General features: G+C 35.3%; 1 protein-coding gene across 17 annotated transcripts in view; it reads left to right on the top strand.

The window, feature by feature from the left end:
- The window catches only part of PSPC1 (paraspeckle component 1), a 68,702-nt gene that overhangs the window by 25,065 nt on the left and 21,413 nt on the right, over nt 1–22,224 (top strand). For 9 of the 17 annotated variants that reach the window (XR_005102470.1, XR_005102469.1, XR_005102466.1 and 6 more), the window contains exons 7-8: nt 7,400–7,457; nt 11,614–11,783. The exons of 6 other annotated variants lie outside the window; for them this stretch is intronic. Coding sequence is in view for 1 of the 11 variants with exons in the window: in XM_037376424.1 (XP_037232321.1) it covers nt 7,400–7,457; nt 11,614–11,783; nt 15,092–15,277 (414 nt within the window). In the remaining 10 variants the exon portion in view is untranslated. Of the gene's footprint in view, nt 1–7,399; nt 7,458–11,613; nt 11,784–15,091; nt 15,571–22,224 lie in introns of those variants that run through there. 2 more of the 17 variants (XM_037376424.1, XR_005102472.1) reach the window with 2 other exon arrangements.

Raw genomic sequence — 22,224 nt, 5'->3', positions numbered from 1 at the left:
TCCAGGCCGGAACAAGCCCAGTGTGCCGTATGGAGGTGATGAATGCCAGGAGTGTTTGGAAGTCTTTTGTGCTGTGAAAAAAATATCTTACTTTCCTGGTGGTATTTTGGTCCACATTTTTTAAAAAGAAAATATGTTTTTTGCTCCAGTTTTACTTTTTGGTTGTGTAAGTATATACTCATCTTTTACAGGATGTTACAGGTTTGCTTTCTTAGAGGCAGAATTAACTAGAACATTTTGGGTGGGAAAAAAAAAAAGAGGAAAGGACACCTGAAATGTAAGCAAAATCTGGTAGATAGGATGATTCTTCTACATTACAAAGGAAAGGACACCATGTGGTCTGCTGCCTCTATAAACAGCAGTTGTATTTGGAAAGGATGAAATAAAATTATTCTTGGCCAATATACAAGAATAGTGATTATGTTAATGTACTTGGCTGTCCTTTGACTTAGCTTTTGAGGAAAATGTAAAATTTTACAAGTCCCATTGAAACTAGTCTTAAGAAAAAGATCACTTGCAGCTATATCTTTTGAGAATTACAGTAATGTAATGATTGTTCATTCTTGAAGATTTTCAATAGTTGTAATCAGATTGCATTAATAGGGCTTTGCAGCTGCTATAGGTGACAGTTTGAGTGCATACAGTATTTACAATGTAGTGTTCAGTAAAATGTATTGCATCTCTGGGATCTTTGTCTCCTTGATGCTCACAAGTTTGAGGGGCCTCCAAGTGGTCTGTGGGCTTCTCTCTTTTAGATTAGCCTAGCAGCTGTCTCTTCTGTATTAAATAGTATTTTCTTACAGAGCATTATTAAATATTGCTGGTTAGTGAGGTGTCCCCTGAATGTCTTTGTAATGTGAGTAATATTAATGCAATTAAACTGCTTTCTTTTCCAAAACTGTCAATATAGAGACCTCACCTAAACGTCATGGGAGGACTGATGTATTCAAAGGAAGTCAGCTTTTCTTTAGATTGGGTTTTGCATCGAGCTGTAGGAAGGTGACAAAAAAAAGAAAGCATACTAGAAGGATCACAGTTATTTAACTTTGTACTCTCCCAGAAAAAACCCAAACAACTTGCATGATTTGGAAAGTAGAAGCTAGTTTTACCTAAACAAAGGCAGATCTTAAATGCCTCCATCTTGTAAAGTTCAGAAATGGCTGGTATTAAAATATAGATGCATTTGAGGGAATATGTAACTTTCTTTTTGAAAAGTTTCTTCTAAATCTGCAAGAAGTGTTGAGTGCGTGTACTTTTTCACACACACAAAATGGAAATCCATTTCTATCTTTTCTGGTGTTAATGTGTGTTACCTGATGCACTGAGAGGCTTTTCAATTCTTAGTTAATGAATTTTTGTAATGGAGTACTATCCTACCCAATTCTTTATTAATTCCATGTAAAACATACCAGTATATGCTACAAGGTATAATAAGAGTGATGTTTTTAATATGCTTTGGTATCTGTCTTGTACATTAATATTAATTTACTGTTATTTTTATTACAACTGTGATATTAAAACATTGCTAGAGGTAATTTTTTTTGTATTTTTAAAGAATAACTTCAGCTTAGAATAGTAAATAGTTTTGGCTAGTTTTAACTGCAGTTGTTTCTCTTTCTGTGAGGTTTAGATGCTGAGGACTACCCTCAGCAACTGAGTGCTCTCCTAAAGATGTAGAAGGGAAATGAGGGAAGGCCCCACAGAAGTTGAAGATCTTTCTTGTTTGTTCTCAAAACAAAAAGTAGAGGACAAGGATGTGGTGTGTGGAGGTTTTTCCGGAATACATTCCTATACTTTTGCTGTTAATTAGTTTTAAAATAAATTCCCCAATTTTAATAACATTGATATTTCCTTTACAATCTTATTGAAATATTGGAAATATTTAAGAAATGCACTGGTCTAATAATAAGTCTTTTTTTCATAAGGGAAATCGGAAATGTTTTTGTCAGTAGCTGTAATTATCATTGTTACTACCACTGGGAGTGTTTTTCCAATTTGTAGCATTTACTGGAGTATATGCATCTGCATGCATTTCATGCAATGTGTATTCCTGGTTTTTAATGATAAGGGTTTTTTTAAATGTTTAGGTTTTTAAAATGCTGTAACTTAATGAGTCATCTCCACCACCTCTGTTCATGACTTGAGTCACCATGGAGGAAATTGGCTTTATCTATCTGCTTTTCTCTGACAGTCCTATTGACAGCTATTAAACGTAATGAAAATTCTTTTCATTAGATGCCCTACTTAAAAAATAGGGCTGTGTAGTTTCCTGTATGCTACGTGTTCTATAGCTGCATTTCCTTTAGTTGTTATCTAGTTTAATGTATTTGCTTGTGTCATTTTGTGTGATGTAAGTGAGCTTGTTTCTGTTTTACACTTATGGGTGGGAGCAATTGTTCGGTTCATAGAATTCTTAAGTAGTTCAGGCTGGAAGACACCCAGCTCAGAGGAGTGATTAGCTCTGGATTTAGGTAGCACTGCTCAGAAACACAGAACTCTTGGATTTTGAAAGATCAGTCTTTTTCTATTAAAATGATTTACTGTTATTGCATGTGATGGAATAAAATGAGCTATTTTAGGATATTGTATAAATTCCGGATGTTACGTATGAATCTTAATTGATGGATAAACCAAAGAGGGAAAGGTAACGAGGAGTTGGTGGAAGAGAAGGCTTTTATTACTTCAACTCCTTGCTGGCAGCCTAACTTCCAGTAAGCTAGTCATTGGAGCGAAGTAGTGGAATATTCTGAGGAAAAGAGAAATGCTGCACTATCAAAGGTATTCTCCAAATTCTATTTTTGACTACCAAACTAGCAATTTTAACCATTTTTATGATTTATGTCTTTAAAATACAGTTGTCTTTAAATTACAGTTTTGTGTAAGGTTTTAAGGGTCTTAGGCCTCCTAGAGAAGCCTTTGGAAATAATGTTTCTTTTCTAGAAAGATTTTAATGAAACAAACCACTCTAGAAGGGAGTAGTGAATTCTGGTAAGAGGTACAGAAGTGTTATACCTGTTTTGACAAAGTTACTAGAGAATAGAGTTCAGTTTCCATTTTAATGAAAACAAGTGAGAATCAACAGCCCTGTGAATTACATCTTGCTCTACACATACAACCTAGATAAAGTGCTAATTAAGTTACCAATGTTAATGTGCAAGTTTTAAGTTTATGTGGTAGGTGTGCTTTTTTTATAAGGCATTTTCTTGAGGTTGTATCTTAGCATTAATTTGATTAACATGCCTTAGCTGAAAGGTGAGTGAATAGTCAGTCCTGTGTTAATTGGGAAGTGCATCTCCTGGCCACAAACAGTTGAAGAAAATTGGATGAGCTGTTGTTTTAGTATTTCTGTTGATATTTTGCTTTTTGCAAATATCTAATATCTTCTGTGCCATATTTATTCCATACCATAACTTTTTTGATAGTGTTGTTACCATGAGTATTGCGTCATTTGGAGACAAGATTTTTAATTTTCATTGGGCTGCTGCAAATGCAAGGCCAAAAGTAATATTGGTTTGACAGTTAAAAAAGTTTCATGACTACTTGTATTTTTATTTTCAGCTTGAAAAGGGAATTGCATCTGATACGTTCTCCTGTATCAATTCTTATGTGTCTTTTCAAAACAGTTTTATAGAGTGAATTTAAAAATATCCTAATACGTTTTTAAAAACCAGAAAAAAAATAATAATCTTGGTAGTTCTCTGTGTGCTTAGGTTACTGGTCTCAATGGTGATTGACGTGTAAGAATGTTGCACGATATACCTCAAATGCTCAAGAAATCTTATTTCTAATACTTGTAAAAGGGGAGAATCCATATTATATGAACTGTACAGTATATATGTAATTTGAAAACTGTATGTGTTCAGTATTTTTGTGCAGATCTGTTTTTTACAGTTAACATCAAAATGAGTTGGAATTGTGAGGACATTTCATTTCTAATGCTTGTATCTAAAGTAATTAGCAAGTATAATGCTATAGTGCCATCATAGCAGTTTCTCTAAAAGCAAATTGCTCCGATGAATCAGACCTTCTTTAGGGTCCTTGAGGGTTGTTTATATTGGTGAGTTCTTAATTATTTTACAAGGATTTTGCAACAGAAGTAATTTGGAAAGCTTTCCTTTGAGGTGTGTAAACAATTACCCTTTCACAACAGGATATTATTCTTTGTTTTCTTCACTTAGTTTTTTGGTTTGGGCTTTTTTTAAATCTTTCCAAAGGTTAAGTTATACTTCACCACACATTCTTTTTCTTAAGGCTTTATTTTTTTCCCCTCTAACTGCATATCCATTTTTCTAGTTCTCTTCTAGTTTGTTTGCCAAAGTACTGGGTAACTTCAGAGGTTCTTAGTAGCTTCCCCACAGATTTCTTTAATAAAAGTTTAGCCCTCCTCTTGCTGCTTAGTTTTAACTCCCTGTTAATGGGTAGTTATGGGTGGCTTCAGGGAAGGGGCTGAAGCAGGCTGCTACTCAGGAATGAGCAGTTGCTAGTGGGGAAAAGAGGCTCTGAGAAGATAATGCTATCATTGTTAGGTTCTGCAAGGGCTTGAATATACAAGAACAAAGCTCTTGGGTGGGCTGGAATATCAGCCAGCACTGGTTCCACTACTCTGTCATATTTTAGGCAAAGCCCATGGTATAGATGACCTAACTTACCTGCAATAACTTGTTTATGCTCACATAGTAAATAGCTGTCTAGAACATGATTTGTGTGGGATAGGACTGAATTTTGGTACCATCTGGACTCCTGCAAGTACAGGCTTTGGCAAATGATCCAAGTACATATTTTTGCAGTTAATATGTCAAGCATTTCATTACATTAGTGATATATGCTGTCTGTTAACATTTGAAATTCAGTGTTTTCTCTGACGAGATTTATCTTAAATTAGCTAATCCTGTGTTAACAGTACAGAAGAATTTCACTGTGCTGAAAAAAGTTATGAACAAGTACAGTAGGAAGAAGAATAATTCCAGTAGGCACATTGATATATCAACAGGCAGCAGAGATCATAAGGCACATTTATGGATCTTGAGTCTATAGCTGAAATGTTTTTTATATGGTAGTAATTCAACACCAGAGTTAAAGCTATGAAATGGCAAGTAATTGCTCCATGGTTTTTGTTACAAAGGTTAGATGACTTAAAGTGAAAATTACAGATTCTACCCCTCTCTTTTGTTGTACTTGCTGTTAGCTGAAGACTGGTAGCATTTCAAACTGACAAAAACCTGGTTTATTGCTAGGAGGAAGCGTAGTGTGCTTTTTTTAAAAGAAGTATATGTTGCAGCTTGCCAATGCTTCAATCCTTTGCAAAGAAAACAAGTTAAGTTCTAGTAACTAGTACAGCTTTATAACTCTTTACCTAATATCCTTGTCTAGCTGGTATTGTACTTGGACCTACCTTATATGACGCATTTCACATTTAAAAAAAAAACAACAAAAACACCACACCAGCTTGTAGTTGAGCCTGAGATGTATTAAATAAGTTATGTGCAGTAATTCAAAATCAGGTTCTCTCCCTTGTAGCTAGAGTCTCACAGCTGTGTTTGGCATGTCCTGTTTCACACACACACATACCCCATATGCATGCACATGTGCACACACAGTCTGATTAATGTAAGCTGATAGCCATGGTGTTTTTCTAGAATGTTGGGCTAGGGATTGACATTAGGGGGGATATGCCAGTTTTCCTCTTCATGCCAGGGCTGAGGTATAAAAGGAGAGACTGATGTCAACAAGGTTGTATGCCAGTTGTGTGACTAACTCATTTCTATCAGTTTTGGGTATGATTGATCCTAACAGGGCTGCTGATCTTCCTTAACGTGTCAAGGATCCTTCCTTAACTTACTGTGAAAGGTCTGACAAAGTAGTTGCATGTTTTAATGTGGGTTCTAGGGTCAGAAGAGGAGGTCCTTGGGTGTTCATCAACGGCCTTTCATAGCTGGACCTTAAAATCTGCCTGTGTCTTTTAGTTATGAGGCATTACTTTTCTTCTCCACATTAAGCCATGTTCTTTTGAAAATAGTGTACATACTTCTTACATTAAATACGTTTTGTAGGTTGAGTTACTAGAAACAAAGTTACTGACCTGTGAGCCTTTTGTCATGTATCTTATGACAGTTTCCCATACCAGGATATTTTTACAAAACCATTGACTCTGTTCTGTCAAATATTGGTGTCTGCTGCTTTAAGTGTGTGAAGATAGAAGACTCATGTGGCTTCCCAGATACAATTGAATGAAAAGGAGTTTTGTGAAACTGTAAAAATACTATGAATATATTTTGATTTGATTGATGTTTCCATTTAAAGGTTGCTTATAGCAAGACTGATTGAGTTGCTTAGTATGTGGAATTGTTTTCAAAGTGCATCTGAACTTTTGTTCTTAATAAGTGGTATGACTTTCAGAATCAGGTATAGTTTTGCATATGCTTATTCTCAGCACATGTGTGTTCACTCAAATCAGTTATATGTTAACCTTGCAGAAAATGTATGAGAGAACAATTTTTTGGTGTAAGTTTCATTAGTTTTATTTTTGAACTGTGAATTTGTTTCTATCTCATCCTTTTGATATAAGCAATAATACTAAAATCCATTGGAATTATTTGTGGTAGTTCGCTTTGTTTTCACCTAAGGGATGATTTTTGCCACTCTGGGTACTATCATTTGAGTATTGTTTCACAGCAGGCCGTGGTTCATGATCAGTAACATCAGAACTCTTTTGCTGTTGGATGACTGAGCATCAATTGAATATGGATCAATTTGTCTATTTGGCATAAATGCAAGTTATATAGCTGATGCTACATTTTTATTCTGATTTGAAAACCATGGTCAGTATCTGAACTAACATATCAATAGTGTGATATAATTTATTAAAAACCGCACCACCACCAAGTTAAGTCAGAACTATTTGAAGAAAGATGAACTGGCAGGTTGGGTTTGTATACCATCAGAGCTTGTTTTCCAATCAACAGAAGCATTTTTGAGTCATGAAGCCAGATTGACTATTGTTGAACCACGGCCTTTAGGCAATACTGTAATAAGACCACTTTTTAATTAACAGTTAAAATGTAAATATACTTCGTAATAATGAAAAATACTGTGTGAAGATTGATTCATTTGCATTTGATCACATAACTATTTGGGAGCTTTAGACTGCTCCATCTGATAAATGAAACTTGTGATATTTAACCTTTACCATTATGCAAAAATGTACAGCATTGCTATATTGAACTTCTTATTCCATTTGATTTTATAAAAACAGGGGAGTATAGTAAACTTTTATTCTTTGTTCATTTTTGTAATCACTGGAAACTTTTGAAATTGAAAACTTTTATTTTCATGGAGTATATGGGTATGTTTTAAGTTCTAAGAATGATAGGTTGACCATGAAAACTATGTTTACTTTCAGAGAGAACAGGAAATGAGAATGGGTGATATGGGTCCTCGTGGAGCAATAAACATGGGAGGTAGGGATCTGAAGGAAAAAGGCTTCTGTAATGTAAAATTTCTTTTTCTTTGGGACTGTACATGTTACTCAAGCACTATTAATTAGTGACAACTACTGGAAAAAAGGAGTAAACAGTATTAGGAAATAAAAAAACCTCATGGTTTTTGCTTCCAAACAGCTGTTTTTTTCCTCCGGGTGTATCTTTACTGTTTTGACTACCTGTGGGAGAAAAATATGATGTGCAAGTGAAGAGCAACAAAAAGGCAGGGAAAGGTGATGCTCTAGAAATTACCTGATACAAAACAGGAATTTTCTGTTCAGAAAGTATTTGGTGTTCTTTTGGAGGGACTGCCTATTCAGAGAAGTTGGAACTGTAATTGCATGCAGTGAAATGATGTAGAGCTTAAAATTGGTAAGTTCTTGTTGATGTACCTGGCAAAAGATTAATGAGTGATGTGGTTGATGTTCTACTAATTTATTGCAAGTCTGTATTTACAAATATTCTCAGTTCACTTTCGTAACTTAAAATATTGTTAAAATACTGCTAAAGACTTATTGGCAAGTCTAGAAAAGTAAATTCTTAATAATTAGTGTTTGCACTACTTCAGTTTGCAGACTGAAGGTGTTTGGAATGTTACTACTTCAGAATATCTGCTTTTAAACAAGACTGAAACTAGAATATTTCTTTTAAAAACCCAAATCTTACTAAACTATTAACTGTCAATATATCTATCTCATGGAAGCTTCCTGATGTTAATTTAAAATAAGATGATAATTTAGAGAAAAATTAATATTAATTCTGTGTATTTTAAATTTGCAAGTACATACAAATCTTAGTGAACATTGTCGCTTGACCTTTGAGTAATGTGAATTTATAAACTAATGAATCTGCTTGGTCCAGTTTTTAAAATACAACATTCATCATTTCCTTGCGTTTATTGACACATTTATAGCTGTAAAATAGAAGTGGGCTTTTTCTTTCAGTGAAGAAGAAGAAATTAAAAAATAATTGTAAAATCATCTGCAAATAATAAGCTGAAGCATAAATGGTGACTAATTTTTTATAGTTTTTCTTTTGTGTATTATTGCAGTCTCTACCTGAAAACTTCATTTAATCAGGAGACTGTGTAAATACTGATACTGTGCCAGTTGTCCAGACCACAAGATACACTTTTTATGCACATATTTTGAATGTGTAATTTATAGCAGTGTGTTCACAACCCTTTTCTTGTCAGGTTTTAATGCTTAGCAGTGATGTTCATAGTCTTGCTTTGTAAGCTTTGTGCTATGCCTTGATTTCAAACTTGATAAAAATGCTTTTAGAAATAAGTTATAATAACAGCTACTATTTTTTAAAGGGAAAAATATTCATAGCAAATAGGTATAGATAGAGTTTGTTCCCATGGTATCTAGATTTTAGGTTAGCTCACTAGAGATTTTGTTTTCTCCAGCCCATTAACAACCCCACCACTACAACAAAAAAAACCTGACCCCAGAAACCTGCAGTAGACCTTTAAATAGTAGACCTTTAATTGTGATCTTAGCATCCTTTTCCAGCCTTTCTGTTGGAATTGTAACTGACCTTTACCTGTGCCATTTGTGACTTCTTATCATGTGGGACAGTGGGGAGTTGGAGTACCTTCAGTAATTGAAATACCTGCATGATACAGTGTTATTAGAAAGCAAGGTACCTCTGTGACAGACTTAATTAGTGTTGGGCTGACTTGTGTGGGACCTCTCATGTTTACATAGTTTTCTGCAGCAAACAGGTTCTGAGAGGCTCTGTATGCCTCATCGTAACACTTAACTGGAGCCGTAATGCTAAGTGCAGCTGATAAAACTTTTCGAGATAGATATATATATATAAAAAAAACCAACGGCTTTTTTTTGAATGATCTCTGCATTGATGAGGGTTATTGACTATGGCTTATTGCCAGCTGTGCCAGACCTTGGCCTGTGGAGTTTGGAAAAACTGAGTGTGCTTTTTTCAGCCCTCCAGATTGCAGAAAAATACCTTTTTTTTTTTTTAAGTGTCTTGTGACCTGTGGCATGAACACGGGATGACTGCTTTCAATTTGTTGCTGAACCTGCTCTATTGAAATAACAGCTAACTTCAATGTCCCATCAAAAAGAACAGGCAATCAAGTGGTTAGGTTTTAGAGTCTGTTTCGGAGCTAGGAGAACCTCTGAGGGATAGCTAAAATGCCATAGTGGCCTCTTACTGAAACTGTGCAGGACACCACTTTCTCCTTGCATTACACTCCCCAGTTGTCCTGGCAGTGCTGACTCTGCCTGAAATCAGTTTAATACTATAAAGGTTTGATACTACAAGTTGCTGTACATCACCCTAGAAGCAATATGGGTGTATTTGTATGATACAGAGGGTAAGAACTTTGTTGCAGTTGAAGGATAAGCAAACACTACCTGTGTGTGGCCAGGTGGCCAAATTTAGTTAGGCTGGTAAACAAGTCAGTAACAGGTAACAGCACTGACTGCTTTTAGTTAATGGAGCTAGTACCAGCCACTAAGTGCTGCTATCATGATAGTCCTGCAGAGTACCTCTAGCCTCTGAAAATAAAGGTTTCTCCTTATGTTGACAGTGTAGACTTCTCCTTTTCCTTCCATATTTAGTCACTAAATGGATGATACTAAAAAACAGGTTTAGGGCATATTCAACTGATTCTCTTGAATGGTAGCACAGTCTTCACCTGCTACATGAACTGGTCATGCCTCTGGGTAGGTGAGAAGCATTGACTTGCACATAACTTTGGTTTGCCGTAGGGTCGTAGAGAGAAGTCTTGGAGTTTCTTATTACTGTGCTCAAATGAGTTCTGTCTTTCAAAATGACAGGGTTTTTCTCTGTCACTTCTAATAAACTTGTTTAGTACTTTACCATGTGCTGCTGCATTGTATGGATTGTTTTGGTGAAGCAGCTTGCAGTTGACATAACGTGTATGATCAAACCTAGGTCTGCAGTTTTAGCAGCGATATGTCAGATGCAGTGGGTTCACTGACTGCTGTGATATGCACTCAGGGCAGGTAAAAAAGATGCAGTTCTGCAGATAGTCACAGTACTGTATCTGTGCTAAATGGCCTGCTTACCATGATGTACATTTATATATTCATTACGATAAGATGTTACAGTTGTTATGAGAGGTTAGAGGTTGATTTTTAATAAAAATAAGTTGATTAGTCTAGCAACGTGTCGGATTTCTTGATATTATATGTTGTTATGACTTAAAGCATGGGCTAGATTCCAAAGGTGTGTTGTCTTCCGTTATTAGATCTTGGATGCACACTTTTGGCTGAGAAGGGCGGATTGTTGTTGGAGGCAAGGAACATGTTAAAGTTGATGACATTTCATAATAGCAGATGTAAATGATACATAATCAGAATTTTTTCTTTCTAACAACTTGAGAAAATGTAACAAAGGCAATTTTAGCTGCCTGTTGAGTATGTTATTGGGTACTGGCAGAGGGGTGTTTCCAAGTGCAATTTACCAGCTAAATGATCTCCTCAAAAAGATGTTTTTAAGCTTTTCTACCTTTTACGGTGAACCAGAATTTTGGAGGAGACTTTCCTGTGCTTGCAATTCTAGTAAAACTTCACTTAGTTTTCTGGTACTTTTACTGCAATAAATGACATTTACATGCAAGATTTACGCCATATTACAAATTATTTATTGTAAACTTGAGTACCATTTTTGGTATTGCTTTTAGATGTTAAGACTAATATTGTTACAGTATATACACTTAACATAATACTGGTAGAACAGTTCTTGCGAATGTATGATATAATCCCTGAAGAGTCAAGTTGCCTTGTAGCTGCCAGTTACTGCAAAATAATTTGATTTTTGCTAATTTGTGGTGTGCATACTATATATATATGCTATATGAACACTTCAGTTCCTGCACAGAAACCATACAGCTATATTTAGCTGTAAAGTTCAAGATTTACAAATACACAAGGCAGATTATTTAATGCAAAATAATAGGGGTTAATGAAAATCTGTTTAAAAGCAGATGATTGAGATAAATGTACAGTCTCAAAGAATATTCTTTTTTGTTTCAAGTATTGGAAGTCTTGTACATTTGGCTATTTAAATATTGTAAATTGTTTGTTTATTCTTGTAAAATTCAGATAGGACAGCTCTAAGTATAGATTGTTTTGCATAGATGCGTTTAGCCCAGCACCTGCTGGTAACCAAGGCCCTCCTCCAATGATGGGTATGAATATGAACAACAGAGGAACTTTACCTGGCCCTGCAATGGGTCCTGGTCCTTCCATGGGACCAGAAGGAGCTGCAAATATGGGAACACCAATGATGCCAGATAATGGAACAGTGGTAATGTATCACAAATTTAATTACTTTGAATAGCCGTCATGTCTCATGGCCCATTAATGTTACCAAAGATATTTTCACACTGTGTAAGAATGCGATATGTTTTTTGAATCTGTTAAAAGTAGATAGAACTTGTTAATGCAAATAATTTACAACAGAGAAGGGAAGTTTTTTTGATGTTACTATGAAAATCCTACTTCCCTTAGGAATGGTATGAGTTCTTTGATCAGTAACCAGACTTTGAATTGAGATTAGAATGTACAGCACTTGTGGCAAAGCTTGCATGTATGACCTGTCATGAAAAACTCACAGATTGTAAGAAACCACTTCTGTGAAATGGAGGAAGAAACAACATACCAAAGTAATCTGTCAATTTAGGCACTTGCTGTTTTTTCTTCTGTGAAACTAAATTCTATGTATTAGCTTGTTAGGGTTTTTGATGAAGTTAAATGTTGGAAGCTATGTAGTGTGAAGATATCTTTGTGTAAACTATTTAATTTTTTAAAGTGACTTTAGTGTTTTTTGTATTTCCTTTCTAACACTGTTGAAAGCATGAGATTATGACAGTAATGACACCACTTAGAAAATAAGTATGCCAACAGCTGTTAGAGGTAATGGTCATACCAATACCGGAAAAATAATATTGCCCAGTTGCCAAGGGTGATAGGGAATGTCTTCCATACATCTGGAATTTTTTATCAAGAGCAGATAAGCCATTGGGATGCAGTTAAAGCGCTAGCCATTTTTGCTCTGTTGTCATAGCTGGTTACTTTTCCTAGCTGTAATGTCTTATGTAGAGAAACAACTATATTTTTAAATCTGATTTTTACATATTTTCCAGTATTATTATGTAAATATATATTTTGGATATTCTAGTGGTGGTGTGATGTAAAGGAGTATTTAATATAAGCAGTGATGCCATTATAGTTTTATTGGAACACAGAAGCATATGGTAGCTGTATTTTTTCATATATGCCTCCTCAAAAGTATCCATCTGCAACTGAGCAATCTGTATAATGAAGTTTGGACAAAATCCTTTGTTCCTTAGAGGAGAATGAGATTTTCATTGAGCACAAAATACATAGTGAGTCAGGTCTTTACCAGTTAAAGGAGAGGGTCTCAATTCACATTACAGGAACCAGCTCATTTTATCAGTTGTGTCATTGGTCACAAAGTGGGGGGATGGGGACGGGGATGCTTTTTGCAAAATAGCGGTTTTAGAGATGCTTTTTCTGGAGACCCCTCTGTGTTACTAGTCACCTCTGGAACATTCTGTTGTGATTATATAAACACTGTGAAAGAGGTGTAAGGAAAGGAACATACTATCATAAATCACGGTGTCTTATCTCCAGCTGTTGTTTTTCTACAAAAAGTCATTCCAGGTATGGAAATGTAGGGAATATACTGACACTTTCAATGCATGTTTTATAAAAAAAAAAGATACCTTTTTTACTTTCCATTTTCTTCTGCATGCTATGGAAGGACAAATTAGATGCTTTTTTAATTATTATTATGATTTTCTCCCCTTTTGGACTTTGAAGGTTTTTAATTTGGGGAGCAGGCCCCTACATAAAGGCATAGCCTAACTGTATTTTTCCTGCACGGCTATCTGCTAAAACACTCTAACAGTTAATTTCAATTTTCACTGAGGGAAATAGAGAATATGATTTATAGACCTGAAATTTGGTTTCAATTTTTTTAATTGGATGTTTCTCTGAAGTCTTTTAGGGAGAAAGTTGGAGCCATCTTTTTGTTCTACTGCAGTCTTTTGAAACATAGATTACCTTTGAACAGAACATTTTAAAAATAGTTGTGTGTGTGTGTCCCTGCCCTTATTGTAGGTAGTTAATTACTGCAGTTTTTTGTTAGCTGAAGAGAGGGGTCCTTATTGGAAAGATGATTTGACTTTTTGTGGAAAAGTCAAATGTTAAAAATTATCAGGAATATGTGATAAGCTATTTGTTGAAGCTTACATCCGTTGCTAACAAGCTGGCATGAGTTACTATTTTTTTTTAACCATTGCTGCAGCTTTTAAGGTACTTTGGGGCAGTAGTAGATCTTCATGCAGTTGTTGAAGTAACTTTTTTCTTACTCAATGTCAGATTTTGTTTAAAATTTACATATATACAACCATGATCTAAATTGCATATGTTTTGATCCATATAGATATAATGCTGTTTTAATATTTTATATATATATTAATTAGCAAACTTTAGAACTGTTGAGCTCTACTGCTATTAGTGGAGTTAAACTTTCAGAATAATTCTCTGATTCGGGCTTATAAATAAAAAGCTAGTCTTGAATGTTCTTGTGGAACTCTTGAGTACCTGGGCAGTTAACGTACGTGTCTGTACAGAAGGAATTTCTTCTGAAAACATAACTATCCTCAACAGGTGAATGATGAGTTATTTCAAGATCTGATTGTACCATATAATCTGTGCTTTTAATGGTTCATGTTATGCTGGATTGATGTTTTAAATTTAATTATGTGGGGTTCTATTTTTAAACTCTTGCATAAATACTGAACTGCTCAGATGCATGTTTTCTGGTTTAGGTCTTAATTGCTATAGCCAAATAAATCTGTGTAAGCACATACACCTTTTTTTATTAGGCACAGAAGAGCTAAGGAAAATAAATGTGGAACATAAGTTGGATTTTCTTCTTATATTAATATTTCAGATTAAGCTTTACATATACATCAAGTGTGTTTTAAACTAAGCATAGTCCAGTTACGCATTTTGTCACTAGTTTTGTCAGTTTATTTGGACTGGATTTTATAAGTCTAACCAAAGATTACTATAGTGTCGTACAAAAGGCTGACTCCAGGTAGTATAGACTGAAATACCCACAGATATGTGGGGATATAATTCTTCAAGAAGTCTGCAGTCTGTAGAAATACAAAGGCTGATTTCCTCCCACGTAGTTTGACAATGTTTCTGTATCTAATTTATTTAAGGGAGGAGCACTAGTTGGTATTTAAGGCAGAACAGAGTTCAGGCATAAGATTATTGTTTGCTGTCTCTTCTGTTACATAGAGAATATGTATTGCTTCAGATGTGCTTGAATGGATGAAGTTATATTAATCACCAGAATTGGTCTTAATGCTCAAGTTTTTAATTTACAAAGTTGGAGCATAACATTAGCACTCTTAATTTCCAGCTCTTTTTCCATAGTAACTAATTGAATTGCTCCTTTCTTCCCTCTATGTGTGATCCTGATTCTGCTGGACTATCTGCTGAACTCCATGACAACATCACTTGTGGTTTTTATTGTAACTCACATTTGGCACGTTCCAAATGGACTTGTGTTAGCATAATGAGAGATTCCCTCAAGGAGGTCCATCACAGATGGGTTCACCTCTGGTTAGTAGGACGGGCTCTGAAACTCCTCAGCCGCCAATGAGTGGTGTAGGTGCCGTGAGTGGTGGACCTGGTGGCTTTGGTAGAGGAAACCCAGGGGGCAACTTTGAAGGACCTAACAAGCGTCGCAGATACTAAAACTTACTTCATTCCTTACTGTTTAGAAATTCCAGTAAAACTATACGGTGATATGCCTTTATAATTTTTGCTGTTACCTGGAAATGGTTTTATTGTTATTGTAGTCTTTAAAACAGTTTCTTTTGTAAAACTTTTTTTGTATCCAGTAGTTTAGGCTTTGTAGTATAGAGCAGAAATGATGCGGATAATTATGTAAGGCAATGTGTTTGTGACTGGCAAAATACAATGTGTGATCATGCTGTAAAACGTGCGGTTATCTGATTACAATAAAATATAAAAATAACTTGAAAGGATTTTGGGAATGTTATTACTGATACTGGGTGAGAATAATTTTATGCTTAATTATAAGTGGCGTAATTTTCATTCGTATGTAGTTTCTACTGTGTGTCAAGAAAGTTCCATTCTTAATAGTGAATCTGTTTAGCTAAACTGCATGTTGCAGTACATACTATAAACAGTTTATAACACAACTGCTTTCGTTTATACTTCTCAAGAGCATCAGATTTTCTACAAAGTGTTCTCAAGGATACTGTGTCCTTGCATCTCAGTCTTCCTTTGCAACTTAGTCACAGTAGGCTTATCAGTAGAGTATATCTGTTACTTAAATTATTGGAAAATTTAAGGGGGGGGGGGGCCGGGAATGGGACAGACAGGGACCAACATTGGAAAAGGAATCTGTATGTATGCTTTATTCATAACAGTATGAATGAATTTACCTAAACCATACTTCTACAGAAGAAAAGTTGTGACATCTGTGTGTTCTACTGATCGTTAAAGTATCTTGCCATTGCAAGGAAGCAGACAGTTGTGCAAGCTGGTAAGCCTTCCAGTGTGTAGTGCATCATCATAAGTATGCATTTCTGCCAGTGGTTGAACAGAAACAAGTCTGTTACCAATGATTAACTGTTTCATTAGGAGGCAAATACATGTTTTCCAGTTAAAGTAATTGTTCTCTTAGAGTAATATGCATTTAGAAGTATTGCATGTGAGTATTCTTGATAAATATTTTACAGAATGATGAATTTTAAAAATACCCATTTGCAACACAACTCAGGCTGGATTTTCTAATTGAGTCTTAAGATAAAACTGATGATAAAGCTATTAGGAAGCTTATTATGATTCAGATTTTGTCAGTCATGGAAGGTGATGGAAAAGACCTATTGGTTCTATTCCTGTAATGGCAAGAAAGTAGGAAAAATTTTGGTTACTGTTGCTTTTTTCCTGTGCAAAATAGTTGTCAAATATTAGTGTTCTGTCTTACCAGTTCATGTTTTCAGAAAAATAAACTACTAAAATTACTACTGTCTGCATGAATAGTAGTAATACTAAATTGATGAAAACCTAATTTGAGATTACCTGGTGCCCTAATTAATGGGCCCCAACCAAAATGCTATGGACTTAGCTCAAAGCATGGGATGCAAGCAGCAGAGAGAGCATGTATGTGTTACTTAATGTAGCAGTGATGGTCTTGGCGAATTGCATTGTGAGCAAATGGGTAACAGGAAAATTGTGGCATTGCTGCCATTTTGGAAGTACAGTGTTATTTATATTGCCAGTGTTACATGGCTTAAGGTAGAGATTGTTTTCATACAGTTTAGGAGTTATCACGTGTAGGTCCTCACTTGTGGCGTCTATAACCACTAAGCATTTTCCTCTAGATTGCCTTTAATGTTGGCCTTTTTTGCTTGACTTGAGGATACGTGCCACACTTCAGTTTGTATCGCAGTAGCAAGTTACATCTGAAGTCTGAAATATTCTTTCACCTGCTTGATATATGTATCATGTTATGGCATTCGTTATTCAAAAAAAAATCCTGCAACTGGTTTTACTTAGCCCATATTCCTAAAACTCAGTATTTGGGAAAACTTATTTTCAGTAGGTGTAAACTGGGTGTTTGCATATAGCAACTACTTAAGCTCTCTGCTTTGGTGTACTGCGTTAAGTTGTGACACTAGACACAGTGTCTAGTAAGGTGTCTAAATACTGGATTATTTTTGTCTCTTTTCTGCCCTTGTGCATGGCATTTTTATGGGGATTGAGAAGGCACTGGTGTAAGCTGGTAATTCTGAACTGTAAAGCTTTAAGGGGAAGCTGTTTTAAATATAACTTTAACTAGATTTGAGAAGTCTGTTCAGTTTTTCAAAGGAAAAGGCTGTGTCATTCAGGCCTTTTGGCCAAATGTACTCCTGTATATTTGTTTAGATATATACACCATCACCCTCGTAGTATTCGAGTATGTTTTGGAAGTACATTAAACATACCAAATCTGCAAAAAGTGGTTTATTTGTTGCTTGCCAGCCTCATGCTATTTTAAGTGCATGTTTGTTGCACCACATTTTTGCTAGCAAGCAGCGGTATGTATGTATTCGGAAGTTCCTGTAGATTTTAATTAGTGATTTTCATTTCACAGTTGTGAGCTACCCTTCCTGTAAAACTCTGACTTGGATGGCTCTGCTTGTATGGCAGCAGTGGATGTGTCTGCTGTCCTTATTGCAGAAAATAATCTAACATCTTTTTAAATATCCATGAACCAAGTCTTTAAGTCTTAAAAAATACTGAAATGTTGAATTTGGGCACACTTTAAAGATTTCACGAAGAATGCCTTTTGTAGTTGATGACAGGCTGCCAAATTCTGCTCATAATAGAAACGTTATTAGGGCTGCCTGGCCTTGTTGATTGTATACAGTTCAACTGTATAAATTTTGATTTTGCCATTTGTGGTGTAGTAATAAACTCTAGCTATATGATAAATGTGTAATTTTGTTAAAGGAATGGTCCCAGTTTGTTTCCTAAAAATGGTATGTAGATGTGGCCATGCAGCATTTTTGCTTGAAGGTACTGCCCATGTGCTGGAAGTGATTAATTTTTCTTGTTCCTCATTTGGCTGATCAGTTGATCATTTTTTCTGTGTACACATGTACTTTAAGTTTTTAAACTGTCTTTGGTCTGTTTGACAAGAAGACACAGTGAAGTCCTGACTGCTGTATGCTGTGGTAAAACAAATATGCTTGGAAAGGATATGGAATTGGCAACTACAATGCGCTTACTTTTGGTTGTACTTACCGAGGTTTTACCTTATTCCTGACACTTCAGTCTAAACTGCTTAATTTTCATGTGAGATACAATTTTAATACTTTAAGATAGTAAAGCTGTACTATTCCATTTAAGTAAAAGAAAACAACACCATCAGAATCCAGCTTGTGTAACTGCATTTGCATTTGTCACCTCAGTCATCTGAAGGGGAGCTATTGGGCACTTAAATAAAATTAATTTTGGTTGTGAGTTAATTTCTTTGTTTTATGCAGTGTACTCATTAGATAAAGCACATTAATGTCTTGGGAAACTTGGTGGCCAATCAATCAAATGTACTTAAGTGTATTTATTTCCTACGAAAAATACAGATTACTGTTGATTATCTGGAAAGAAAAGTTCTGACCTTAAGTTGTTTTATTTATTGTCTACATCTATTTTATTTAATTGGACAAAGATACAATGAACTGGAGACTCTTACTAGAACAAAAGGTTAAAATAGATGGCAAGAAGACAGTATGAACTAAGTGTTATGTCAGTTTAGTTTTAACCAGTATCCAGTAGGATTTTATGGTATGCATTCTTTGAGAAGCATTCTGATCTAAAGTATACTGTCATATTTTAAAATGTTATACCACAGTTTTTTCCCTTTTCCACTTTTGATTTCAGATTTTAACTTGAAAAATAAATCTATAATTACAAATTCTTCTGAAAGCTACTAAATACAAACACATTGACTTTTATGAGGTACTGATTGTTAAATGGTTGTGATCTGCCTTGAAATAATTTGGCTCAAAAATGCCAAAATAAGCAATGTAAAGAAAGATCAAGTGAAAAACAACCCCCCTTTGGCCTTCTGAAGAGAGAATATTCTTCGGGGTGAGATGTTCAGCAAAAGAGTGGTGTGCTCTGATAGCATGAAGCTCTTTTTACTGAAGCATTTTGTGGAAACATTTTTTTTTACATTTTCTATAAGAAATTAATCATAATTCTTCTCTTAGTGAAGACAAGTAAAAAGAAACTGTAATTGAACTAGTAAAATGGCAGGGAAGGCTGGGTAGCAACTGATGGGGTCAGTTTATTTACATTGGGTGCAAACGTGAAGGGATGCTTAATCCCATTCCTGAGACTTGAAGGGGTGCATAATCGTAGGTGGTTTTAAAGAGTCTGCATTCAGCATGTCTTGTTAGCTTGTGCTTGGGGCCAAGAGTGGGGAACTTGAGAGAGCACATATTTCATTCAAGTGCAATTTAATTGTCTCTTTAGGAGCCCTGAATTTATTTATTTGGGCACTGTGCTGTCATTAAGATGCAGAACTGTCTTGGGACTTGGTGCTTCTATTGGGCTCTTGGCTCACTTCTAGCATGAGGGTTTATCAGTCCAAACTTCCCCGATTCTTGAATAATGAGGAGGGACTGAGTGTGGCCTATGGAAAATACCGAGGCTGGACAGCACTCCTTTAGATCAGTGGCTGTTCAGTGCTAGCTTAGTGGCAAACATAGGAGCGTGTTATTCCAAAAACTTTTGCTTTCTAAAAAAATCTGTTTAATGAAATGTGAGGGCATAATAGGAGGATTGATTTAAAACTTGCATTACTTAATGTCAGGTATAATTTTTCACATTGGATTGGCTTTTTGTTGCCTTTTGAGATGTACTGTAAAATATACTTAATCTTAGTAGGTGGTCTCACCAAATCGGTGTTTTGCTATTATGAAGAAATCTGTTCTTTTAAGTTTTGGGTTTTCCCCCCTAAAATACTTTTAAAAATGTAGCTGTAGGCATTTCAGGTTTGTTTTCACAGTAATCCATGAAATACTGAAGTTTATAGAAATTAAATTATCTATGTCTAAAATGTAAGTTGTAGAATAGATAAACCGAACGTTAAATTTTCATAAAAAGATTACTTTTGATGATTTTAAATTTATGGAAACAAGCCCTCAGTGTGTTTTAAATGGGATAGATTTAATAGGTCTTTTCAATCTTGAACTTCCTTAAGCTATGAAAATGAATTTAATTGAAATTTGCAGGTATTCATATTAATAACCTCAGCCTGACTTTTGGAAGCAGGAAGAGATGGGTTTCTTCAGAAAAGGAGTTCAGAATAGCAGCCATTTTTTCCTAATTGAAGGAACTATTCAGAAAAGTTTTAAGTTCAGAGATAAGCATAGTATAGGTAAAACCATTCAAAAACCTCGCGATCATAATGATTATTTTATACCCAAATCACATTAAAAGAAAAAAAAATATCTGTGTGAGTAAAAACTTAGTGATTTATGTGTAGTCCCTCAAATAGAGGACAAAATGCTTATAATAGGTGTGGGACTCAAAAGGAACTCCACTGTGTTACTGTGTACCCTTGTTGGTAAGGTTTTTTCCATTTGTTTTGGTAAATGTTTGTCTAGAGCTTTGATTTTTCCTAGTTTTGCTAGTGTTTTATATCTTAATTTCTGTAGACTAAACCATAGCTGTGTAATTTGATTGGATTTACATGCTAACTGTATCCAGGATATTAAGGGCTTGGCTTGAAAGAAGTGCGGTAAGAATAAAGATACTGTTCTTGCCCTTAATTTATCAGTAAAAAAAATTGCAGAGAACCTTGAACAAGGAATTAAGTGTGAAAGGTTCTGTATATAAACTGAAAAAAGATTGGGGAAGTGGAATAAAATAAAACCGGGAGAAATGTGGTTTAATTTTATATCTACAGCAAATTCACAAAAATTTTAAAGCTTGTTATACATGACAACCACTTAACTTTTAATGGAAAAATACAGAGATACTGGTTACATAAATGTATTGGATTTTTAAAAAACTGTGTTGTGCAGATTGCCAAGGAATATCAGAAAAACTGAAATTAGTGTTCTAAAAATTGTTTAATATTCATAGGATGTAGGGTGCAGTCACTGCAGTAGGATATGTTTCCTCTGTGTTGCAAAATTTTCTGTAGGACTTGATTTTTGTGGCTGAATACAGCAACCGTATACAGTGTACACACCTCATGTTGTCATTGGTATGAAGCAGCTGATGTTAAAATTGCTAGCCTCTCATCAAACCAGTGAAATCCAGTCTTACACCTGTGTGTCATAGCCAGAGAAGCACCAAACAAGATGGTGTAAAGGGAAGTAAAATAGTAAATATTTATTAGTTATTTGTGGGATAGGGTTAAGGTATTTTCATTAGGGTTTTTGCCTTAATGTCACTGTAACAATTTTTTATATATGTGAAAGGGAAAGCAATTTTACTCTCGGTGTTTATTTGAAATAAATACCTCACCGAAATGAAACACCCCTCCAAAAAGCACCCCCCAAACCCCCAGTGCCTAGTGCCCCCCCCCCAACAGGTGCTCCCTCTTTAAATAATCACATATACTTAAGCAAGGTGGAAAACTGTATATGCTTAAGCAAGTTGGAAGAGGAAATGTAATAAATCTAAAAAGATGTAAAAATCACAGGATTTATTGTAATGCTTCTTGCAGCTGTTTGCTCTTGGTGTTCTGGGCATTTTAATGTGTTTCTTTTTCTACAAGCTCCATTACTGTTCATTATTGACTGCAAAAGGATTTATTCTGCAATGCTGTTACTGAGCTTTAAGTATTTTTATCTAGTGTAAAATTGCAGGAAAAAGCCCCAGCATAAACCAGCTATCACAGTACTGTAGAATGCAATCTTTTGAACTGCCAGCTGGAAGTGGTCTCTCAAGCTGCTTACAAGTGTTTTAAATATTTGTACGCTACTGGGAAATTGGAAATCTTCGTGTGCATATTTAAAATAATAATTCGACACAGGCACTGCTGCAGGTACGAATAGCTCTTTGCCCTCCTTGCTGCTTTGTTCTGCTTCCTGCCTGCTTTGTGCCACCCTTGCATCTCCATGCCCATGCAGTGAGCAGGGTAAAAGAAACCCAGTGAAAATTACTGATTC

Source organism: Falco rusticolus, chromosome 2 (assembly GCF_015220075.1).
Source record: "Falco rusticolus isolate bFalRus1 chromosome 2, bFalRus1.pri, whole genome shotgun sequence".
In the NCBI taxonomy this organism is placed as follows: Eukaryota; Metazoa; Chordata; class Aves; order Falconiformes; family Falconidae; genus Falco; species Falco rusticolus.
The sequence above is the reverse complement of the archived record's forward strand: the minus strand, read 5'-3'. Positions and strand labels throughout refer to the sequence as shown.